Genomic DNA, 24,258 nt, shown 5'->3' on the forward strand with positions numbered 1-24,258 from the left:
CGCTGTATGCGTTCTGCGCATGCGTGGAAGCGCAGAACTTGTCAAAACCAGGTAAGAAACGCGGGCGGGGGGGTGGATCCTTCGGCGTTCCCGGAAGTTACTTACTTCCGGGTTCGCCGACCAACCGGTTCGCGGGGACCGCCGCAAACCGCCTGAAACCCACCCCTCACACACACACACAAAATATATGAATCAGTGGTGGGATTCAAATAATTTAACTACCGGTTCTCTGCCCTAATGATTTCTTCCAAAAACCAGTTCACCGAATTTTAAATACTAAAGCACTGAGGAGAGGGTTCTTTTTTAACAGCTTTATTGTAACAGAACTCTTTGACAGAACAAGAAGAACAAGAACAACGCCCGCCTGACAGCTATTTATACTTGACAGCTGTCAGGCGGAGTACCAATCAGGGAGGCGCAACTCTCCCACCGGCCGGCAGCCGCGCCAGAGCCAATCAACTCTTCTTCCTGTTCTGGCCGCGGCTGTCGGCCGCGTCGGGAGGACGCAACACCTAACTACTCAGAAAGTTAACAACCGGTTCTCCCGAAGTGGTACGAACTGGCTGAATCCCACCACTGATATTAATCCACTCAATTGTGGGTTACTTGACATCAATAAGACACGTATATGAATGTAAGGAAGTCAATGCTGGTTTATTAATTGAGCCTCTGCTTGGTTAGTGAAAGGGATGCGGTGGGCTCAGTGGCTAAAACACTGAGCTTGTCGATCAGAAAGGTCGGCAGTTCGGCAGTTCGAATCCCTCGTGCCGCGTAACGGAGTGAGCCCCCATTATTTGTCCCAGCTTCTGCCAACCTAGCAGTTCGAAAGTGTGTAAAATGCAAGTAGAAAAACAGGGACCACCTTTGGTGGGAAGGTAACAGCGTTCCATGCGTCTTCGGCGTTTAGTCATGTCGGCCACATGACCATGGAGACGTCTTCGGTCAGAGCTGGCTCTTCGGCTTTGAAATGGAGATGAGCATCGCCCCCTAGAGTAAGGAACGACTAATACATACAGTATGTGCAAGGGCAACCTTTACCGTTTACCTGGTTAGTGAAGATCAGAAACAGTCAAAAATTAGGATCAGGAGTGTCATTCTTTCTTTAAATAAATAAATTTAAATAAATTTAAAAAAAAAACCAAGGTGGGACCCGGCTACTCAGCTAGCTGAGTCTTAGATTCTGTGTTCATTGTATATAAAGAATACTTTACAATATTTTTTTTTAAAAAAAGAACCTGCACATTTGGTGGTTTCCAAGACTACCAGAACATTGAGTGTTATTGAGTTTCAGTGGTGTGTGTGTGTGTGTGTGTGTGTGTGTAGATATGCTTGGAGAGAAACTGGTTAAATCCTTGAATAGCTAAGGATGTATAGGAGCTTGAGGGGGAAGGGAGCGAGGGTGTATTTTATACTTTTATTTATGTTGCTAAGAGGAAAAGCAAAGGGAATCTGAGTTACGGTACATACGGGGAGCAGAATGTATAATAAATGTGAGCTTCCTCCAGCCTCAAATGTTCTTTTATTCATTTCTCTCTCTCTCTCTTTTTTAAGAGGGTGGGACTTGCCTCCTTCGCACACCGGTCTGGGATTATATCTATCGCTCATCCAAAATTATTTACTCTGTCAAATGCCTTGGTGCCCAAAGCTAGTGAAATCAAAGCCTCCTGCGTGGTTTAAGCTGATCCCCCCATCTGCTCCATTCCTTCAAACGCAACAGTTAATACAAATTCTCTGCCCATCCGGCACACTCTCTCTTCTTCTCCTCTGCTTTTACGAGGAGGAAGCCGCAGGAATCTGTTCTGCCCGTCGCATCTTTTGCTGAATACTTTCCGCTTTTCTTCCAGGTGATTAACAACTATCTGGATGGGGCTCAGCCTGGGGCTCAGTCAGAAAATCCAACGCCGTCGCCCGGAGGGATGCATTTCCGAGACAGCAAGAGGAAAGTCGACTACGTCTTAGTCTACCACTACCGCAAACATTCCTCGGACAATGGTGGTGAGAGTCAAGGCCCCGTACATAGGCCGGGCTCTTTGGCGATTATTTCTAATGGGGAGACCGCCAAAAGCCAGCAGAAACAACAGGAAGGATCTACTCCAGAAGCCCAGGTGATTGATGTCGCCCCACAGGATGCTTTGGAGGTTGCAAAAGAGGAACAGAGGGAGGAGTTTGAACGCAACTTGTTGGAAGCTGGTTTGGAGTTAGAAAAGGAAGTGGAGGTAAGAGAAACTCAACAGCGCGGGTCCGGTTGTCTCGTCATTGACAATTTCTTTGCTGCTGTTTGTACAGTCAAAGTGACTTACGCACGTAATTGTCCTGCTGTAGCCATATAGCAATAGCACCAGTGGTGGGATTCAAATAATTTACCAAGCGGTTCTCTGCCCTAATGACCAGCTGTGTAGGCGGGGCTCGGTGGTCATGTGATCATGTGGGTGTGGCCAAGTCAATGTCACTCAGGTCGATGGGCACTTCGCCTTAGTTGTTACAATAAGGGTTAACTGGAGAGGCAGTTTCTGTAAGCAGGGCAATAAAGATTAGGCTAGAAACAACACCAGGATGTTTCCTTCCTGCCTTCCTTACAGGATCAGCCCTGTAAAGTGGGAAAAAAACAAAAGATTTCTTCCAACAACCGGTTCTCCGAACTGCTTAGAAAGTTACCAACCGGTTCTCCCGTATAGGTGCGAACTGGCTGAATCCCACCGCTGAATAGCACTTAGATTTATATATTGCTTCACAGTGCTTTGCAGCCCTCGCTAAGCGGTGTACACAGTCACCCTATTGCCCCCAACTATCTGGGTCCTTATTTTACCAACCTCAGAAGGATGGAAGGCTGAGTCAACCTTGAGATGGTCAGGATCGAACTGCTGGCAGTGGGCAGAGTCATCCTGCAATACAGCATTCTAACCACTGAGCCATGAGGAAGGAGAATGAGAAAGGGAATGAGGGAGGAAGGGAGGGAGGGAGAGAGGAAGGAAGGAATAGCAATAGCACTTAGATTTATATACCGTTTCACAGTTCTTTACAGCCCTCTCTAAGCGGTTTTACAGAGTCAGCCTCTTGCCCCCAACAATCTGGGTCCTAATTTTACCAATCTCAGAAGGAGGGAACGTTGAGTCAACCTTGAGCTGGTCAGGATCGAACTGCTGGCAGTGGGCAGAGTCATCCTGCAATACAGCATTCTAGCCACTGAGCCATGAGGAAGGGGAATGAGAAAGGGAATGAGGGAGGAAGGGAGGGACAGAGGGAGGGAGGGAGAGAGGAAGGAAGGAATAGCAATAGCAATAGCACTTAGATTTATATACTGTTTCACAGTGCTTTACAGCCCTCTCTAAGCGGTTTTACAGAGTCAGCCTCTGGCCCCCAACAATCTGGGTCCCCATTTTACCAACCTTGGAAGGGTGGAAGGCTGAGTCAACCTTGAGCCTGGTGAGATTCGATCTGCCAAACTGCGGGCAGCCAGTGATCAGCAGAAGTAGCCTGCATACTGCACTCTAACCCCTGCATCATCACGGCTCTTATGAAGAATGTCTGGCAGAATCACATCCTCTTCCCCATTTCAAAACAAAGGGAATACCCTTGTATTCTGGCTGCTCTCTGAGCTTGGTGGTTTTCTTGCAGACATTTCAGGCAACATCACCAGTGCACGGATGACGTTACCTAGTCAGGTCATTAAACGTCTGAAGGAAAAGCACCAACTCAGAGAGCACGAAGGAGCCCACCATTCAACCTTGATCTACAAATGTTGTTTTCTAAAGGAGATATATTAGAGAAATTTATACAGGAGAGAAATTATTCATGCAGCGGAAGGGAGCAGAACTGGATGCCTCCATGTTCTGCCCCGGCAACGCAAGATTTGAAAAAAGTAATATAGCTCCATAATTCAGCTATCCCACGTAGCAGCATCACGAATCTATAAAGTGCAATGATTAGGTGCTATGTACAGGAATTATGGATGCATAATTTGCACCCTGCAATTTTATTGTTGCTGTTCAGGTGGCTTCAGGGCAGGGAATTGTTAGAATAGAATATATGGAGTGGAATGGAATGGAATGGAATGGAACGGAACGGAACAGAACAGAACAGAACAGAATATGGGATGGGATGGAAATAGAATAGAATAGAAAATATGGAATAGAATAGAATATAGAATATAGAATATAGAATATAGAATATAGAACATAGAACATAGAACATAGAACATAGAACATAGAACATAGAACATAGAACATAGAACATAGAACATAGAACATAGAACATAGAATGGAATGGAATATAGAATGGAATGGAATATAGAATGGAATGGAATGGAATGGAATAGAATAGAATAGAACAGAACAGAACAGAATAGAACAGAACAGAATAGAACAGAATAGAACAGAATAGAATAGAAATATGGAGTAGAATATAGAATATAAAATACAGAATGGAATGCAATAGAATAGAATATAAAATGGAATGGAATATAGAATGGAATGGAATAGAATAGAATAGAAATATGGAGTAGGGTAGAATGGAATGGAATAGAATAGAATAGAATAGAACTCTTTATTGGCCAAGTGTGATTGGACACACAAGGAATTTGTCTTTGGTGCAGATGCTCTCAGTATACATAAAAAGACAAGATTCATTCATCAAGAATCATAAGGTACAACATTTAATGAAAGTCACAGGGTACAAATAAGCAATCACGATCAATATAAATATAAATCGTAAGGATACAAGCAACAAAGTCCTGCAGTCATAAGTGGGAGGATAAGTGTGGGTGATAGGAATGATGAGAAGACTAATGGTAATAGTAATGCAGATTTAGTAAATAGTTTGACAGTACTGAGTGAAATATTTGTTTAGCAGAGTGATGGCATTCGGGGAAAAAATTGCTCTTGTGTTTAGTTGTTCTGGTGTGCAGTGCCCGATAGCGTCGTTTTGAGCGTAGAAGTTGAAACAATTTATGGCCAGGATGTGAGGGGTCTGTAGATATTTTCACAGCCCTATTTTTGACTTGTGCAGTGTGCAGGTCCTCAATGGAAGGCAGGTTGGCAGCCATTGTTTCTTCTGCAGTTCTGATTATCCTTTGAATTGTGCCTGTCTTGTTGAGTTGCAGAACCAAATCAGACACTTAAAGAGGTACAGATCACAGACTCAATGATTCCTCTGTAGAGCTGTTTTACTAGCTAATGATGCCTATACAGTTTCTTAAGGATTTTCTTCAAAGGGGATGCGCTGTTTTCATCACGGGAGATGCTCCCCCAGTAAGAACAGTAGCAGAATCTCAAACCTAACGTCTTATCATCTCCTAGTGTCGGATTTTCTATCAGCTGGTGTTGCCCGTGAGTTGACAGCTCGACTCTTAAGCTGACAGTAGAGTCACTGAGGATTAGGCTGGACCTCCAAGACTTGAGGTTTGGGGAGATGACACTTGCTGGCAGAAATGTGAAGGTTTACTTTAAAAGACGTGATGTGGGATTCAGCATTGTTTCACACAAAAAAGATGTTGAGCATACATAAGCGATGAGCCAGTGCTCAGAATTCCAAGTATTATGCTGAGATTCAAACTTTATCCTTGAGGTTTTTAACTGGGGAACTCACAATTCAGTGGGAAATAGACCTGACCCTAAGCAGTAGAATCAGAATAAAAGAGTTGGAAGGGATCTTGGAGGTCTTCTAGTCCAACCCCCTGCTCAAGCAGAAGACCCTATACCAATTTTAGAGATTGTCCAGTTTCTTCTTTAAAAACCTCCAGTCTTGGAACATTCACAACTTCTGGAGGCAAGTTGTTCCACTGATTGATTGTTCTGTCAGGAAATTTCTCCTCCGTTCTAAGTTGCTTCTCTCCTTGATTAGTTTCCATCCATTGCTCTTTGTCCTTCCCTCTGGTGCTTTGGAGAATAGCTTGACCCCCCTCTTCTTTGTGGCAGCACTTCAAATATTGGAACACTCCTATCATGTCACCCCTACTTCTTCTTTTCCCTAAACTAGACGTAGACAAATTCCTGCAACCGTTCTTTGTATGTTTTAGCCTCCAGTCCCCCAATCATCTTTATCCCCCAACCTTCTTTGTTCTATTTATTTATCAAATTGATACAGCTGACTCTTTTAGCGGAACAAATTTAACTATTATCGTATTTTTTGGAGTATAAGATGCACCGGAGTATAAGATGCACCAAGATTTTGAAGAGGCAATTTTTTTAAAAAAAAGTTTTTACAATCTGCAGACTTCTCCAAAACAGCCCATTTTTTGTGAAAATGGGCCCATTTGTTTGTTTGTTTTTAAAAGGGGGGGCATGCATAGCCTTTAGGAGCTTGTAGAGTGCTCCTGGAGGGGTGGGGCCCCTCAAAAAATGTGCAAAAAACAGTCCCTTTTTGCAAAATAAGGGCATGGAGCCTTTAGGAGGCTTATAGAGTACTCCTGGGGGAGGGGCAAAATTGAGCAAAAAATTGCCCATTTTTCGCTCATTTCTGCCCTCCCCGGCCCCCAGGAACACTCTGGAAGCTTCCTAAAGGCTATGCACGGCCATTTTGGTGAAGGGGCGGGGTTTCAGGAGGCAAAAAATGCTGTATTCAGTGTATCAGATGCACCCAGATTTTCACCTTCTTTTCTGAGGGAAAAAGGTGCATCTTATACGCTGAAAAATATGGTAATTAAACACCTCGGTCTGAGAGAAATGGAGCGTGTGGTTAGGGGATCAGCTTCCTTAGTTTGTTCTTTGTTTACCAATTCTGCCGAATTGCAGATCTGGAAAGGCCTCAATCGGCCTCCCTTTATCTGCCCAGTAGCCAAGAGAATTCCCGTTGCTTCTAAGGCCAGCAAAGCAGCTGGTTGAACAGAGGGGACCCCATTAAACCGTGCTTGGCTGCAGCCTCTGAGACACAACCCAAAAGGGCAAATGTCCTCGCCGGATGGAGATGCATTGCAGTTGCCACGAGAGGCGAGACAATCCTGTCTCTGGCCAGTTCCTCCATGCACTTTGCCATCTCAGCTGGAGGCATCATGATAAATAGATATCTGAACCACGAATTGCACAAAAACATCACGTGGCTTGTTTCATTGTGGCTCAATGCTTTGAATAAAGATGCTTTATTAAAGCCAAGAAATTAAAAGACACTTGCTCCTGGGGAGGAAAGCTATGGCAAATCTAGACAGCATCCTAAACAGCAGAGACATTATCCTGCCAACAAAAGTGTGTATAGTCAAGGCTATGGTTTTCCCAGTTGCAATGGATGGCTGTGAAAGTTGGACCGTAAGAAAGGCTGAGCACCAAAGAATGGAGGCGTTTGAACTCTGGTGCTAGAGAAGACTCCTGCGAGTCCCTTGGACTTCAAGGCGATCAAACCAGTCAGTCCTAGAGGAGATCAACCCTGCCTGCTCTTTAGAAGGCTGGATCCTGAAGAGGAAACTCAAGTACTTTGGCCACCCAATGAGAAGGAAGGACTCACTGGAGAAGAGCTTCATGCTGGGAACGATGGAGGACAAAAGAAGAAGAAGGGGACGACAGAGAATGAGGTGGCTGGATGGTGTCACTGAAGCAGTAGGCGTGAGTTTGATACCATACCAGAGGATGGTAGAGGACAGGAAGGCCTGGAGGAATGTTGTCCATGGGGTCGTGATGGGTCGGACACGACTTCGCAACTAACAACAACCACAACATTAAAGCTAACAGTGACTTAGTGCAATGTGCATACCAGCCAAACACAAAGAACCGTTCTTTGATTTTAAAAAGCTGGGGTTGATAGCTCAGCCTTGTGTGTGTGTGTGTGTTGTCTTTCTCCCCGAAGCTCTTCACAGGACTTTTTGAGTATGCCAAAATGATATAACCAGAGACTCCACTGATTAAAAACAAAACAAACCATGTGTGCATACAATGGAAAAATGAAATTTGTTATATCATCCTCCCAGCCTCTTGCTAAACCTTTCCAGTCTAGAGACATGCCTCTCCCCTGGGGCTTCATCCGGAGAAACCTTCAGGGATCTGGAGGATCTGAATCTTAGGCTTGCATTGGAAGGTTCCCCAGTGGATCCAGCTGCAAACCCTCGTCCTCTTGAAAAACCCAACTTGTAACATAAAAGAGCAAAAATCAAACGTGGAGAAGAAAATGCATCAGAATGGCCACATATTCCTATTCTGAGGCTCTTAGTTTCAGCTCGGACAGATGCTGAAGCGGATATTTTCAGGACAACTGAAATTCCACCTAGAACCTCCATTGACAAATAAGGGAAAGGGAAAGGTTCTCCGTGCACGTATGTGCTAGCCGTTCCCAACTCTAGGGGGCGGTGCTCACCTCTGTTTCACAGCCGAAGAGCCAGCACTATCCGAAGACGTCTCCGTGATCATCTGGCCGGCATGACTCAACGCCGAAGGCGCACAGAATGCTGTTACCTTCCCACCAAAGGTGGTCCCTATTTTTCTACTTGCATTTTACGTACTTTCGAACTGCTAGGTTGGCAGAAGCTGGGACAAGTAACGGGAACTCAGTCCATTACGCGGCATTAGGGATTTGAACCGCCAAACTGCTGGCCTTCTGATTGACAAGGATGAGGGACCACTGCGCCCCTCATCCACTGACAAATACATTAGCAGTTAGACTTAGCAGTTACATTATACTTAATCCCATTCATCTTTGTGTTATTTCTCAGTCCTCTGGAATAAGTGTGGAAAGGGGAGGAGCATTTTATTAACATCAAATCCTCATATCCTATTTTAGCTGAACATCCATAGTATTTAATACCAAAAATTCCATCTTCCATGCAGTATAGTTTATTATCATTCTCCCTTCTTTATGTAGTTATATCATATATCATAACATTTTCCCCATATTAATTAACATTTAACTGTATATATTTTATTTTATTTTTTGATAGTGATAATTATTGTGATTAATACCCTTTGTATATAATCCAAAAATATTTCCAACCTTCCTTTCTCATATCCAATTATTATTTATCATAAATATGTAATAGATATAGCTGAATAATAATTGATATTGATAGTAATGTATATAAAAAGGGGAGGAGCATTTTGAAGGAACCTAAAATATTTCATAGCAAGGTAGTTCTTACAACATGGCCAAGCTACAATAGTACAACGAGAAGTGATTTTTTTCCAAGTTTTTTTTTTTTTACAAATATATCAAATCAATGAGTGTGGCACCTGGGTGTCATACATTCTAATTTAAATAAAACTAATAAAGTTAATTATAATTATTACATTCAATCAACATATATTTCTAATAAATATAAACATTTGTGTTAGGTTGCAATCTGTCATTATTCCATGTCAATAATTCCAATTATTCTCTTGTTATTACTTTTATTTTATTATATAAAGGTGTATACGCTAATATCCCCCCTTCTTTTATTTCTATCACTTATTCTAGCTTTAAATCATGCCACCCTTTATTGAAAGACTTTCCCTTTCTATCCTAGCCAACTTCCAATCATGTCATTTACCTAAAAAAAAAGAAAGAGAGAGAAAATAAAAAGCAAATCAGAACAACAACAACAAAAGCGAAATCATCTATCCATCGTCTCTTGCCCACTTCAATACTTTAATTGCTGTGCTTTTTTTGACTTGCCTCCCAGATTCATCTCTTGAATTTTTATCTCTGTCTGCGTCTGTTTCTTGGCTGTTCAATCTAGATATTATGTTATTTATTTTTATTTATTTTTGTAGCTCATGGTTGAACTGCGCGATCCTTGATCGCTTTCTTATGGACATTTCATTATCCAAACTAGGTAACCTCATCAGTGCTAGGAGGGAGTAAGGTTTGGTCTCTGCTTATACACAAATGCCTTGCCTCTCTCTGTGTGTGTATGTGAATCAGTGGGCTCTCCTGCCTGAGCAGGGAGTTTGACTAGATGGCCTCCAAGGCCTCTTCCAGCTCTGCTATTCTCTCTTTCTCTCTGTGTGTATGTGAATCGGTGAGCTTTCCTGCCTGAGCAGGGAGTTTGACTAGATGACCTCCAAGGTACCTCCCAACTCTGTTATTCTGCATTCTGGCCAGTCAATAAATGTCACCACAATCTCTACAGAAATTAAATAGCTTCTCTCTAGTCCCTGGAGGAGGTAGGCATTCTCCTCTCACCAACGGCAACCAGTTCTTGAAAATGTTGCACATGAAAACAAAAGGCTGTTTGCAGGAAGGGGGCAAGCAGCTGGCAGTGTCTTTTGTTTATGAAGCGTATAGGCTGCCCCCGATCCCTTACGAGTCTGAATGGCTTAAAAAGACAACCCTAAGATACTGCAAAATACAGATTGGTATTCAAAGTAATTTGGCCCCAAATTTCTGCTGCTAAGCAAGAGGCTTGTTCAGTGAGTTTTAACCCCGTTTTTATGGCCTTTCTTGCCATGGTTGTTAAGTGAATCATAGCCCTCGATAAGTTAATAACCTGGTTGTTAAGTGAATCTGGCTTCCCCATTGATATTGCTTGTCAGAAGGTCGCAAAAGGGGAATCACGCGACCCCCCCGGGACAATGCAACCATCATAAACATGAGTCAGTTGATAAGCATCCAAATTTGATTCACGTGACCTTGAGGATGCTACAATGGCAGTAAATGTGAGAATCGGTCATAAATCATTTTTTTTGCAGAGTGTTCTTATAACTTTGAGCCATCTCTAAATGAACTGTTGTATTGTTAAGGACTACCTGTACGGAAATCACCAAATATGCAGAATAGCAGAAACAGAATCACAGAGTCGGGAGGGGCCTTGGAGGTCTTCTAGTCCAACCCCCTGCTCAAGCAGGAGACCCTGTACCATTCCAGGCAGATGGCTGTCCAGTCTCTTCTTAAAAAAACCTCCAGTGATGGAGCACCCAAAACCTCTGGAGGCAACTTCTGTCCAACCGGTTAATTGTCCTCACTGTTAGGAAGTTTCTCCTTAATTCTAGGTTGCTTCTCTCCTTGATTAGTTTCCATCCATGGCTTCTTGTCCTGCCTTCAGGTGCTTTGGAGAATAGCTTGACCCAGGGAAAAAATGTGGGGGTTCAAAGAAGAGCCAGGAGATTCTTTTGCACGATGTTAGATTGACAGGTGACAGACTCACAACTTAGTCTTTGAACTCACAAGGCTTCATGGGCAGTCCCATTGCAATGACATAGAACAGTGAAGGCAAACCTTTTCAGCACCCAGTGCCCAAACTGGAATGCCAGTGCATTTGGCATGCATGTATGCATGCCAGCGCACCGGAGACCCAAAGAACAGCTGGCCACTGCACATGCGTGCATCGGGCCAGCTGTTCTCCTGGTTTCCGTCATGCGCATGTGCACCGCCCAACTGGTCTTCGTGTGCGCTGGAAACCCGAAAACCAGCTGGACAATGTGCGCATGCCATTTGGGGGGGGGGGGCTGTTTTGGTAGCCATTTGGAGCCATTTTCAGGCTGTTTTCAGGCAATTTTCCAGGCCGTTTTTTTTGTGTGGGGGCGGGCATTTTCAGAATGTTTTTGGGCAATTTTCAGGCTGTTTTTCAGGCCATTTTTCAAGCCATTTTCAGACAGTTTTTGGGTCATTTTCAGGCCCAAAATGAGCACCAAGGAAGAAGGAGTAATAGCTGTTAAATCGTGGCATTATCTGCCCTGTGGAGTCATAGGAGGAGAGGGGGAAATATCCTTTCCAAGGGCATCCATTCTGTGACCCCATGATTAATCTTCTTTTTTGGCAAGAGGGCTTCTCCTCTTACTCACCCCAGGGATCAAATTACACCAGAGATTTATTCTCAATCCTTCCTCATCTGGGGGACTGATCAGTACCAAGCCCTTTTCATCGGGATATGTTGCCAAAAGAATAGCCCTGGCACAAGTTCCTCACAGCCTCTTCTTGTTTCCTGCTCCCTCGCTGCTGATATTTTACTTTTTTCTAACCATGGGACCATGGGAAGACCTTCAGAAGACACTAGAACAGAACAGAACAGAATAGAAAATATGCAATAGAATGGAATGGAATAGAATAGAATAGAAAATATGGAATTGAATGGAATGAATGGAATAGAATAGAATAGAAAATAAATTATGGAATGGACTGGAATAGAATGGACTGGAATAGAATAGAATAGAATAGAATAGAATAGAAAATATGGAATGGAATAGAATAGAATAGAATAGAAAATATGGAATGGAATAGAATAGAAAATATGGAATGGAATAGAATAGAAAATATGGAATAGAATAGAATGGAATGGAATAGAATAGAATATAAAAGAAAATATGGAATAGAAATGAATGAATGGAATAGAATAGAATAGGATATAAAAGAAAATATGGAATGGAATGGAATGGAATGGAATAGAATAGAATATAAAAGAAAGGAAAAGAAAAGAAAATATGGAATAGAATGGAATGAATGGAATAGAATGGAATATAAAAGAAAATATGGAGTGAAATGAATAGAATAGGTTAGAATGAATGAACATTGTTTCTCTGACTGGGAAAATCTGGGAGTCAAAACTACCCTCATCTTCAAATTGCCAAGGTTGAGCAACACTGCTATGGAGAGAAAAACAGAATTGAAAATCTTGCCATCTGGGGCCTAACAACCTCTCAGAACTTTCCTCTATTGCAGGGGTCAGCAACCTTAAACACTCAAAGAGCCACAAAAGTCCTAACCAGAAGCCCCCCCACCAATTCAATTCTGTAGCTGACCGGAAGTCCGGTTCCCTCACCACAGAGTCTCCTCCTAGCAAGGCATCCCTTTTTTCTCTACCTGTCCTAATCAGAAGCCCTAGCAATTGTGGAGCCAACCGATGACAGGGAGCCACAGCAGAGAGATAAAAGAGCCACATGCGGCTCCAGAGCCACAGGTTTACTGACCTCCTGCTCTGTTGTCAGATAGCCACATTGGTAGATAACCTGAGGATGTTCAGAAGGCTTCTGTTAATGTGTTTTGCTTGAATCTCAGGAATAACAGACTAACAGAATTGGAAGGGACCTTGGAGGTCTCCTAGTCCAACCCCCTGCAGAAGCAGGAAACTCTATACCACTTCAGACAAATAGCTGCCCAATCTTTTCTTTCAAAAAAAATTCCAGTGATGGAGAAACACACAATTTCTGGAGACAAAAATGAGACTTTTATGAAGTTTTAGGAAGTTACACACTTAAAATAGTTTGCAACCAAACATTCGGCACATAGAATAAAAGACTCCAACTGAGAAGGGATAATCCATCTCAACCTTGGGCACTCTATGATGAAAAACATAACCATCACCCCCACCCCCCACCACCATTCAAATTATGGGGGGGGGGAAGAAAATTAGGGGCCAAGATGCAGAAAATTAGAAGACACATTTCAGTCTCCCAAACTTAACATCTTTCAGATCCACCCAAAACCACCAGTCTACAAGTCTTAAAAGTTGCCAAATTCAGAGACTTCTTAGAATAGAATAACAGAGTTGGAAGGGACTTTGGAGGTCTTCTAGTCCAACCTCATGCTCAAGCAGGAAGCCCTACACCATTTCAGACAAATGGCTGTCCAATCTCTTCTTGAAAACTTCCAGTGTTGGAGCATCGACAATTTCTGGAGGGAAGCCATTCCACTGATTAATTGGAATATGTTTGCTGCATTTATGCTTCCAGAAGAGCAGGACAGATATCAATAAAGAGAGTCCTGTATCAAGCAAGTTGTTACACAGATTAATTGTTCTAACTATCAGGAAATTTCTCCTTAGTTCCAGGTTACTTCTCTCCTGGATTAGTTTCCACCCATTGCTTCTTGTCCTGCCCTCAGGTGCTTTGGAGAATAGCTTGACTCCCTCTTCTTTGTGGAAGCCCCTGAGATATTGGAACACTGCTATCATGTCCCCTCCAGTCATTAAACTAAAGGTAAAGGTTCCCCTCACACATATGTGCTAGTCATCCCTGACTCTAGGGGGCGGTACTCCTCTCCGTTTCAGCCCTGTTTGAAGAGGTGTCCGTGATCATGTGGCCATCATGACTCAATGCCGAAGGTGCATGGAATGCTGTTATCTTCCCACCAAAGGTGTTTCCTATTTTTCTACTTGCATTTTTACGTGCTTTCAAACTGCTAGGTTGGCAGAAGCTAAGACAACAACAGGAGCTCACTCTGTTACATGGAGCCCAGGATTCAAACAGCTGAACTGCTGACCTTTCTGATTAACAAGCTCAGCATCTTAGCCACTGAGCCACCATGTCCCCTTACACTACAACATCTGAATGGTTCATGGTTGATCTACCAATCGCTTGTGTGCAACATACTGTATTTCTTGATTGTTTGTTCCTTTACTGTGAATAATGAATCTTAAAAAGCAGCAACTATCACCACTTAGATATCCTCATTGTCCGTTCTCCATGCCGGTTTGCTGAACCTGTTGTCAGTAATTTGATCTTCTTTATATTTAATCTTCGTCCCCTTTTTTTGTTTCCCTGGCCTTCTTAAGTTTCATTACTAGAGCTTCCAAGATCATTTACGCGCTTGCTTCTCAGAGTAACCATATCGTAGCACAGCATAGCACAGTTTTTCTTCCTGCAGTTTTGAAATTATGCTCATATTCTTCCAATTTAACCTCCTTCATTATGTATTCAGCATATAGTTTGAATCAATAAAGGGAGAGTACACAAGTTTGTCTCTTCTTTTGCCAACCTGGAAACCAGACCCCTTAGCTGAGAAAAATCTACTGAACAGCGATCTTGGACAGCATATTTATGTCAAGGCTGGGTATTATGGAAAATACCAGTACCAGCAATGTTTATTCAGTCAGCGACCAACGTTATGGAAAGAGATGCGTAAAATAATCCACACATTTTGAGGACGAGTTGATTTTTTTTAATTCATGTTTTTGGCAGGAACTATTTAAAAAATGGTTGAAGTGGATGGGAAGGCCTAAAAGACATGCAAATTGAAAGTGCTTCCTTCCACCTTCTTAAAGAGGAAAATTCAACCAGTTCAGACTTGTTCGGGCAAACTGGTAGGGACGATTTGAATCAATGATTACTGGATCAATAGAACAATGTGTTCCTCTTAGCTGCTATTTTGTTAGAAGGTTTACTAGTAGGGGCAGGGTGGCCTAGCGGGTTAAGACATTGAATTTGTAGACTGCAAGATCGACAGTTCGAGACCCAAACACTGCACAATGGGGTGAGCTCCCATTTCTGTCTCCGCTCCCACCCACCTAGCAGTTCGAAAGCATGCAAATGCGAGTAGATAAATAGGTACCATTTTGGTGGGAAAGTAACAGTGTTTCCGCATGCCTCTGTGTCATGTTATGCTGGCCAAATGACCACAGAAATGTCTTTGGACAATAATAGCTCCCTAGGCTAGGAGGAGCAGGAATTAGCACTGACCCCTAGAGTCGGACACAACATTTTTAAAGATCCAACTCATCCTCTGGCACCCTTTTTTTTTAACTATTACCATCTGGCAGGCGGTACAGGGTAATAAAAACAAGGTCAAATAGACTGAAAAACAGCTTCTATTCCAGGGCAGTAACTATATTGAATTCTATGGTGTAGTGCAATATAAATGGAATATCAGGGGTTTTCAATTCAATTGTATAGAATGTGAAGGCGGTATGTGTTTGATGGCATTTACCATATTTTTCGGAGTATAAGACGCACCAGAGTATAAGATGCACCAAAGTGTAAGATGCACCAAGATTTTGAAGAGGCAAATAAAAAAAAGACCTCCCAAAACAACCTGTTTTTTACAAAAACAGCCCTATTTTTTGTCAAAAAAAGGGCATGCATAGCTTTTAGGAGGCTTGTAGAGTGCTCCTGGGAGCTGGAGGAGGGGGCAAAAATGAGCAAAAAACGCCCCCTTTTTCACTCATGTTTGTCCTCCCCAGCCCCCAGGAGCACTCTGGAAGCCTCCTAAAGGCTCTGCACGTCCATTTTTGCAAAGGGGGCAGGGTTACAGGAGACCAAAAATGCTGTCTTCAGTGTATAAGATGCACCCAGATTTTCACCCTCTTTTTTGAGGGAAAAAGGTGCATCTTATACTCCGAAAAATACGGTAATTTCATTGTACGAGGTGCAATGACACTAAACTAAATCAAACCAAACCTTTCTCTGTTTTTTGTTTGTTTTTGCTGCTATAGCAAAAATCAGATTTCAGCAGCAGATGAAATCTGCTGATTTTTATGGATTTTTATTAAGGCTCTCCCCCACCTCCCCCATTTCCCATCTAATTCAAGCCTTCAAGGAATCAAACTTTAAATGTGCGGGTTGAGGTTGTAGAGGAAAAATATTACGTTACAAGAAAATGCTTTCATTTAGGGGAAAGAAATAATGGTAAAACAACCTCTCTTCTGTGTTTTATGCCTTATTCTTCTAGCAGCTGTTCTGTTCCCGGAATGGCATCTTTACCATAATGATGTTCTTACAGAAACAATAACGGCACAAACAATAACTTTGAATAAACAGTTTTGTTGTGCAAAGGGTGCCCTGGAAAGCATTCTGAAGGAGGTAGCATGGAATGCGTCAACATTATACACAGAAATTGAAATCCAACTCCTTTCATTCTCCCAGACTTTTCCTGTAAAATAGTTTTTTAAAAGTGGGTTCAAAAACGCGACGACTGGCATATTTTTCATTGAGCGTGTTACTGTTGCTTCTTCCATTCCCCTATCTTATTTGGGTCTGGTTCTGTCCCTTCTCTCTCTGCTGCTTACTTTGCTAAATGGGTCATTTAAACCGTGACCCATCAAAAGCGCGAACGTCATAAGCGTGAACATCATTAGCGCGCCGACAACACCACGGCGCTAAAACCGCGATTTCAAAAGCGCGCCGACAACAGCGCGCCGACAACAGCGCGCCGACAACAGCGCGCCGACAGAAGCGCGATTTCATTTAAGGTAAGATTTACAGTTAGGTTGAGAGTTAGGTTTAGGGTTAGGTTTAGGGTTAGGTTTAGGGTTAGGTTTAGGGTTAGGTTTAGGGTTAGGGTTAGGTTTAGGGTTAGGTTTAGGGTTAGGTTTAGGGTTAGGTTTAGGGTTAGGTTGAGGGTTAGGTTGAGGGTTAGGTTGAGGGTTAGGTTTAGGGTTAGGTTGAGGGTTAGGTTGAGGGTTACGTTACAGCACGCTTCTGTCGGCGTGCTTTTGTCGGCGCGCTTTAGGGCTAATTAGTCGCTCATTCGTCGCGCGGTTTTGTCACCGCGCTTTAGACACCGCGGTTTAGTCAGGCGCGCTTTTGTTGTGCGTGCATTTGTGGTGGAACCATTTAAACTAGGAGTTGTGCAGAGCTTACAGTAGGTCTGATTTTTTTAGCTTGTTTTAAAAAGTTTGAACAACTAGCCAGAACAATCTTGAACTAAATATACTCAAAACGGGAGAAATGGTGGTAGATTTTAGGAGAAACCTTCCTATACTACCTCCTCTTACAATACTTGACAACACAGTATCAACAGTAGAGGCCTTCAAGTTTCTAAGTTCTACCATATCTCAAAACCTAACACATCAAAAAAGGTCATCAAAAAAGCACAACAAAGGAAGTTCTTTCTGCACCAACTCAGGAAGCCCAAACTGTCCAAGGAGCTGCTGATTCTGTTCCACAGAGGAATCACTGAGTCTGTCATCTGCACCTCCATAACTGTCTGGTTTGGCTCTGCAACCCAACAAGACAGACACGGACTTCAGAGGAGAATTAGATCTACATATCGCACGAGTCAAAAAGAGGGCTGTGAAAGTATCTACAGACCCCTCACATCTTGGACATATTTTTTTTCAACTTCTACCCTCAAAAACGATGCTATAGGGCACTGCACACCACAAGAACTAGACACAAAGACAGGCCTGCCACATGGCATTATTCTGTTAAATAACTAATTCCCACAACACTGTCAAATTATTTACTAAGACTGTATTACTATTATTCTGCTCATCTTTCCTAGTACCTAACTCTTCCCACTTAAGGCTATAATCATGTTCTTTACGATTTATATTGTTTTATTTGTTTCCTAGTATGATTTGATTGCTTATTAGAAACCTATGACTATCACTAGGTGTTGTATTGTATGATTCTTGATGAACGTATTCTATTTTATTTTTCTTTATGTAAGCTGAGAGCTTAGACACTAAAGACAAATTCCTTGTGTGTCCGATCACACTTGGCCAATAAATAATTCCATTCCATTCCATTCCATATTTTCTTTTCTTTTCTTTTCTTTTCTATTCTATTCCATTGTATTCCATTCCATTCTATATTCTATTCCATTCCATTCCATATTTTCTTTACTTTTCTATTCTATTCCATTCCATTCCATTCTATGCTATTCTATTCCATTCCATTCCATTCCATTCCATTCCATTCTATTCTATTCTATTCTATTCTATTCTATTCTATTCTATTCCATTCCATTCCATTCCATTCTACATTCTATTCTATTCTATTCTATTCTATTCCATTCCATTCCATTCCATTCCATTCCATTCCATATATTCTATTCTATTCCATTCTACATTCCATTCCATTCCATGCTATTCTATTCCATTCCATTCCATTCCCCCTTCGGGGAAAAGGGCGGCATAGAAATATAATAAATTCAATTCAAATTCATTCCATTTCTTATTTTCTTTTCTTTTCTGTTCTATTCTATTCTATTCCATTCCATTCCATTCCACATTCTATTCTATTCTATTCCATTCCATTCTAGGCTATTCTATTCCATTCCATTCCATCTATTCTATTCTATTCTGTTCTATTCTATTCTATTCTATTCTACTCTATTCTACTCTATTCTACTCTATTCTACTCTATTCTATTCTATTCCATATTTTCTTTTCTTTTTTTCTATTCTATTCCATTCCATTCCATTTCATATTTTCTTTTCTTTCTTTTCTATTCTGTTCTATTCTATTTCATTCCATTCCATTCCATTCCATTCCATATTTTCTTTTCTTTTCCTTTCCATTCCATTCCATTCTAAAATGCCTCTCACATAGTTCTGGCGAAACCTGTCTCCTGCTGCTTCTGGGGAAACGCAGTGCCGTAATTAAAAGCTTTATTTCCTTTCTTCTTCCAAAAGGCAAATCCCATCCTTTGCTCAGGTTCTCGGTGTTCCTAAAGCACAAAAGGGTACTTACAAGTGCCCCCATGCTTATAAAAGCAATGTTTCTGATGAACTAAAAGGGATTCATAAAGGAAACCTGGCTGAGAAGGTGTGGGAGGGACTGTTCCTTCTTTCAGGGACAGATTCAAGAGTTTGGGATATAGCCAATGTCAGCCATACCAAACGGATCCAGGAAATTGACTGCAGCTAGGTATAGATCAAGGGTGTCAAACTCGATTTCATTCAGGGCTGCATCAGGGTTGTGTTTGACCTTGGAGGGCCACGGCGGGCGTGGCCAGCTTGACACCACTCGTGTTGGGGGCACCTCTGGTGACCCGAGTGGTCTGCAGTGAAAACGGGCTCCTGAGCTCCGTTTCCGGCTGGTCCAGCCTCCTGCAACCCTTTACCAGGAGAACGGAACATGGGAGGGCCACACACACACCTCCCAAGCTCCGTTTTTGCTGGCAGAGGCACGGCGGGCTGATCCTTTGCTGTTTCCAGGGCAGCCCTGCGGGCCAGATCTAAGCACCCCGCGGGCCAGCTCCAGCTCCCGGGGCCTTGAGTTTGACACCCCTGATATAGCTAATTCTGATTTTTTTTCCCCCAGAAATGTCCTGTGATATTTCCTCTCACCTTTTAAAAGGAATACATGCAATCCTCGGCTTTTGACCACAATTGAGCCCAGAGCCCAGCCAGAGAGTTAAGTGAGTTTTGCCCCATTTTACGACCTTTCTTGCCACCGTGGTTAAGTGAATTGCTGCACTTGTTAAATTGGTAACACAGCTGTTAAGTGAATTTGGAATCCCCGGATTTGGCTTATCAGAAGGTCGCCAACGGGGATCGCATGACCCTGGGACTCTACGACCGTCATAAATAAGAACCAGTTGCCTAGTATCTGAATTTTGCTCACATGACCATGGAGATTCTGCAAAAGTCGTAAGTGTGAAAAGTGGTCATAAGTCACTTTTTTCAGTGCTGCTGTAGCTTTGAACAGTCACTAAACGGAGGGTTGTAAGTCGAGGACTACCGGCATCCAAAATTAAATTGAAATACATTATATTGATTCCCTAATTTTAGCATGAAATTCGAAGTCATTTTAAAATAAACCCAGTGATGTCACTTTAAGACACCTGGCAACTACAGAGATCCACAAAAGAGACAGATTTTCCATCTGTGGATGAATCTCTCTCTCTTTTTTCCCACTGCAGCCCATCCACACAATCTCTTTATGTGGGGATGGGAGAAGTGATAGGTTTGGCTCAGTAGTGGGATTCAGCCAGTTCGCACCCATTCGGGAGAACCGGTTGTTAACTTTCTAAGCAGTTCGGAGAACCGGTTGTTGGAAGAAATCTCCTTTTGTTTTTTTCCCCACTTTACAGGGCTAATCCTGTAAGGAAGGCAGGGAGGAAACATTCTGGTGTTGTTTCTAGCCTCATCTCTATTGCCCTGCTTATAGAAACTGCCTCTCTGGTTAACCACACCACTGAAAATTACATTGTAACACTAAGGTGAAGCGCCCATCAACCTGAGTGATGTTGAGTTGGCCACGCCCACCCAGTCACATGACCACCAAGCCACGCTTACCTAGCTGGTCATTAGGGCAGAGAACCGGTTGTTAAATTATTGGAATCCCACCACTGGTATGGCTGGCCCAAGTCTCTGGATAGTTGAGGTTGTTCTTTGGATTCTATCTGGGCTCAGAGAATAGCCTTTCCTGTCCAGCTGGTCAGTGAAGGGTGGTGGTTGTGATCCGGCTCCCAAAGACGACAAACCCTCTGTAGTTAAATCAATGTTTATTTTATTAAGAGCACCAGCAGCACCAGCAAAAAGTTTATCTCTCTATCTCTCTCAGAGCAGGCTATCAGTGGCTTCTGGCAGGGAGATGAATAGTTGTTGGCCACACCTATTCATCTCTGCCCCCTGCCTTTTATCCCCAGAGCTAGGATGGGGCTTCGCTAGCAGCAGTGGCTCTTCCGTCCCAAGGACCGGCCCATAGATTTCCACTGCTCTCCTCTCCTCTGCCACATCTATTCATCTCTGCCCCCTGCCTCTTATCCCCAGAGCTAGGGTGGGGCTTCGCTAGCAGCAGTGGCTCTTCCGTCCCAAGGACCGGCCCATAGATTTCCACTGCTCTCCTCTCCTCTGCCACATCTATTCATCTCTGCCCCCTGCCTCTTATCCCCAGAGCTAGGGTGGGGCTTCGCTAGCTGCAGTGGCTCTTCCATCCCAAGGACCGGCCCATAGATTTCCACTGCTCTCCTCTCCTCTGCCTTCTGCACATCCGTGCATCAGGCACTGGACTCAGCTGTTCCTCCTCTTCCTCATCAGCCACCTCCACAGCTGAGGGCTGTTGACTCTCCATCTGAGGGCTGACGGATGGCCCAGGCTCTGCCTCTGTCTGTCTCTCTTTCTGACAGCTCCATTCCCTCTTCCCTCCTCGGAGCTCTCAAGTTGCCTTGATGCTGACCCTGACTCCCACGCCTCCTCCTCCTCTGATTCGGCTGATGGAGGGGACAGCTACAGGTTGACCATTTCAAAATATATCCAACTCTCAAAGTCATGCTTTCTGAGCTGCTTCAGTTCTGGATGAGAAGTGAAAACTCTTCAAAGAAAAAACAGAAAGTCCAGTTACCTTTGGGGCAACTCTCAAAAAGCGTTTAGAGATGCCAAACAAAAAATAAAAAAGGAAAAAAGGTTCTATGTTAAGAAAAACATCTTCATCTTCTCCAGGGCTTCAAGAGGGGCCTAGAGTGTTCTGCCCTAAGCTTCCCCAAAAAGTACAAAGCAGATTCCTGGTCCTGACAAAACCCCTTTTATTAAACGAATGTGAATCCCTCTCATTCACACTCAGCAAAGGCCTGGCAAACAGTCTTTCAAAGGACTATTTATGACTACAGACCTTATCTATCTTGGAAAGTTGCCCTGTAAATATTTCTCAAATGAGGTGCTGTGCAAGGAAAGATTTGGCACAGAGTCTCTGAGATTCAGGGACAGATCTTCACACTCCTGAAACGGATCTAATGACCAAATGAACGAATTGTTTCCTGCAAAAGCTCACTCCCCTTTCGCTCCTCTTTTATTTCCTATGGGAGGAGCCTTTTACCATCCACCTGTGGCTTTGCTCCCAAGTCAATGCTGATTTCTTAGCTGTTATTTTCTTCTGGCAGCGCTGCGCATGCACACATTGGGAACAGGCTCCAGCTGTTCCTCTGCCTCGCTGCTGTCTAGCTCCATAGGCACCTGATCACTTCCAGATGGCCTTAGCCCCCTCTCTGCCTCTGACACAGAGACCTTGTCCTAGCTTTCCCTAAATTCCAGGACTGGCCCATGTTCCTCCCCAACCTCCTCACTGTCTGACTCTGCTGCCAGCTCTGCTGGCCATTGGTGGGCCACAACATAGAGCTTTGTCGCTTGCCAGAATATGATGAAGAAAATTGACTTAGCATTCCTTCTGCTCATCATCCATATTTCACTGGGCAGCCCTGCCAAACCACTGAATCTCCCCTGGTCCTTCTCTTTTCGGAGAAGTCTTGGTCAATTTGTGACCACATCTGGACCCCAGACACCTCGCTAAACTTAGCACACATTCAGATGCACATCTGGCTGAGAGTTCCTATAACATTGACAATAGAGCATAGTTTTGGCAATATTTGTTTCATAAGAATAATGGCGAATATCTTACAGTTTCATAATTCTTGCTTGGAAAATTTCTCCATTTGAGGATTATAGCCTTCTCGCAGATGTAAACACACACACACTCACACAAGAAACTAAATATTCAAATGGTGGAGATTGTGGTGAGGACAAATAGCCACAGACAATAAACACATACCAAAGAAAAGTATTAAATAAACGACAACGTTTCCTAAGGACTATTTGGTTTCCTCACTGTAAAGAGGAATAGAACTCGTTCAACAGAAATATTTGGCTTGAAAGAAAGGAATGAATATTCAGATATGGTTACAACATGTTTGAAGGACAGTATTCTTTGTTCCGTAACTCAGACTTGGATGAGGGGATAGATGGGGAACTCATCAAATTTGCAGATGATGCCAAGCTGGCAGAAATAGCCAACACTCTAGAAGACAGGCTTAAGATACAGAAGTATCTTGACAAACTTGAACATTGGGCACTATCTAATAAAATGAAATTAAATGGTGAAAAGAGTAAGGTTCTACACTTAGGCAAGAAAAACGAAATGCACAGGTACAGTATAGGTGGTACCTCGCTCAATAGTAGTAACTGTGAGAGGGATCTTGGAGTCCTAGTGGACAACCATTTAAATGGGAGCCAGCCGTGTATAGCAGCTGCCAAAAAAGCCAACACAGTTCTAGGCTGCATAAACAGAGGGATAGAATTAAGATCATGTGAAGTGTTAATACCACTTTATAAGGCCTTGGGAAGGCCACACTTGGAATACAGCATCCAGTTTTGGTGGCCACGAGGTAAAAAAAATGTTGAGATTCTGGAAAGAGTGCAGAGAAGAAGTTGATGAGGGGACTTGTGGTTAAAACCAGTGGTGGGATTCAAATAATTTAGCAACCGATTTTCTGCCCTAATGATTTCTTCCAACAACCAGTTCACCAAACTGCTCAAAAACTTAGCACCCAGTTCTCTCAAAGTGGTGCGAGCTTGCTGAATCCCACTACTGGCTAAAACATATGAAGAACTGTTGCAGGAACTGGGTATGTCTAGTTTAATGAAAAGAAGGACTAGGGGAGACATGATAGCAATCTTCCAATATCTCAGGGGTTGCCACAAAGAAGAGGGAGTAAAATTATTCTCCAAAGCACTTGAAGGCAGGACAAGAAGCAATGGGTAGAAACTAATCAAGGAGAGAAGCAACTTAGAACTGAGGAGAAATTTCCTGACAGTTAGAACAATTAATCAGTGGAACAACTTGCCTACAGAAGTTGTGAATGCCCCCAACACTGGAAGTCTTTAAGAAGATGTTGGATAGCCCTTTGTCTGAAGTGGCATAGAGTTTCCTGCCTGAGCAAGGGGTTGGACTAGAAGACCTCCAAGGTCCCTTCCAACTCTGTTATTCTATTCTAAGAAGTCTCCAAATTTGGCAACTTTTAAGACTTGGTGGGTTTGGATGGATCTGAAAGATGTTAAGTTTGGGAGACTGAAATGCGTCTTCTAATTTTCTGCATTTTGGCCCCTAATTTTCTTTTCTTTTTTTCTGGAATTTGAATGGTGGGGGATGATGGTTATCTTTTTTATCATAGAGTGCCCAAGGTTGAGATGGATTGTCCCTCCTCAGTTGGATAT

The 24,258-nt window shown here is 43.0% G+C and overlaps 1 protein-coding gene across 1 annotated transcript in view; it reads left to right on the forward strand.

Annotated features, from left to right (window-relative positions):
* The first annotated feature begins 1,916 nt into the window (after positions 1 to 1,916).
* ANO2 (anoctamin 2) overlaps positions 1,917 to 24,258 on the forward strand; it is a 110,370-nt gene continuing 88,028 nt past the window's right edge. Inside the window, exon 1 of the mRNA XM_032221874.1 lies at positions 1,917 to 2,216. Coding sequence (XP_032077765.1) covers positions 1,917 to 2,216 — 300 coding nt within the window. The remainder of the gene's footprint in view (positions 2,217 to 24,258) is intronic.

The sequence above is a fragment of the Thamnophis elegans genome, chromosome 7 (genome assembly GCF_009769535.1).
Source record: "Thamnophis elegans isolate rThaEle1 chromosome 7, rThaEle1.pri, whole genome shotgun sequence".
In the NCBI taxonomy this organism is placed as follows: Eukaryota; Metazoa; Chordata; class Lepidosauria; order Squamata; family Colubridae; genus Thamnophis; species Thamnophis elegans.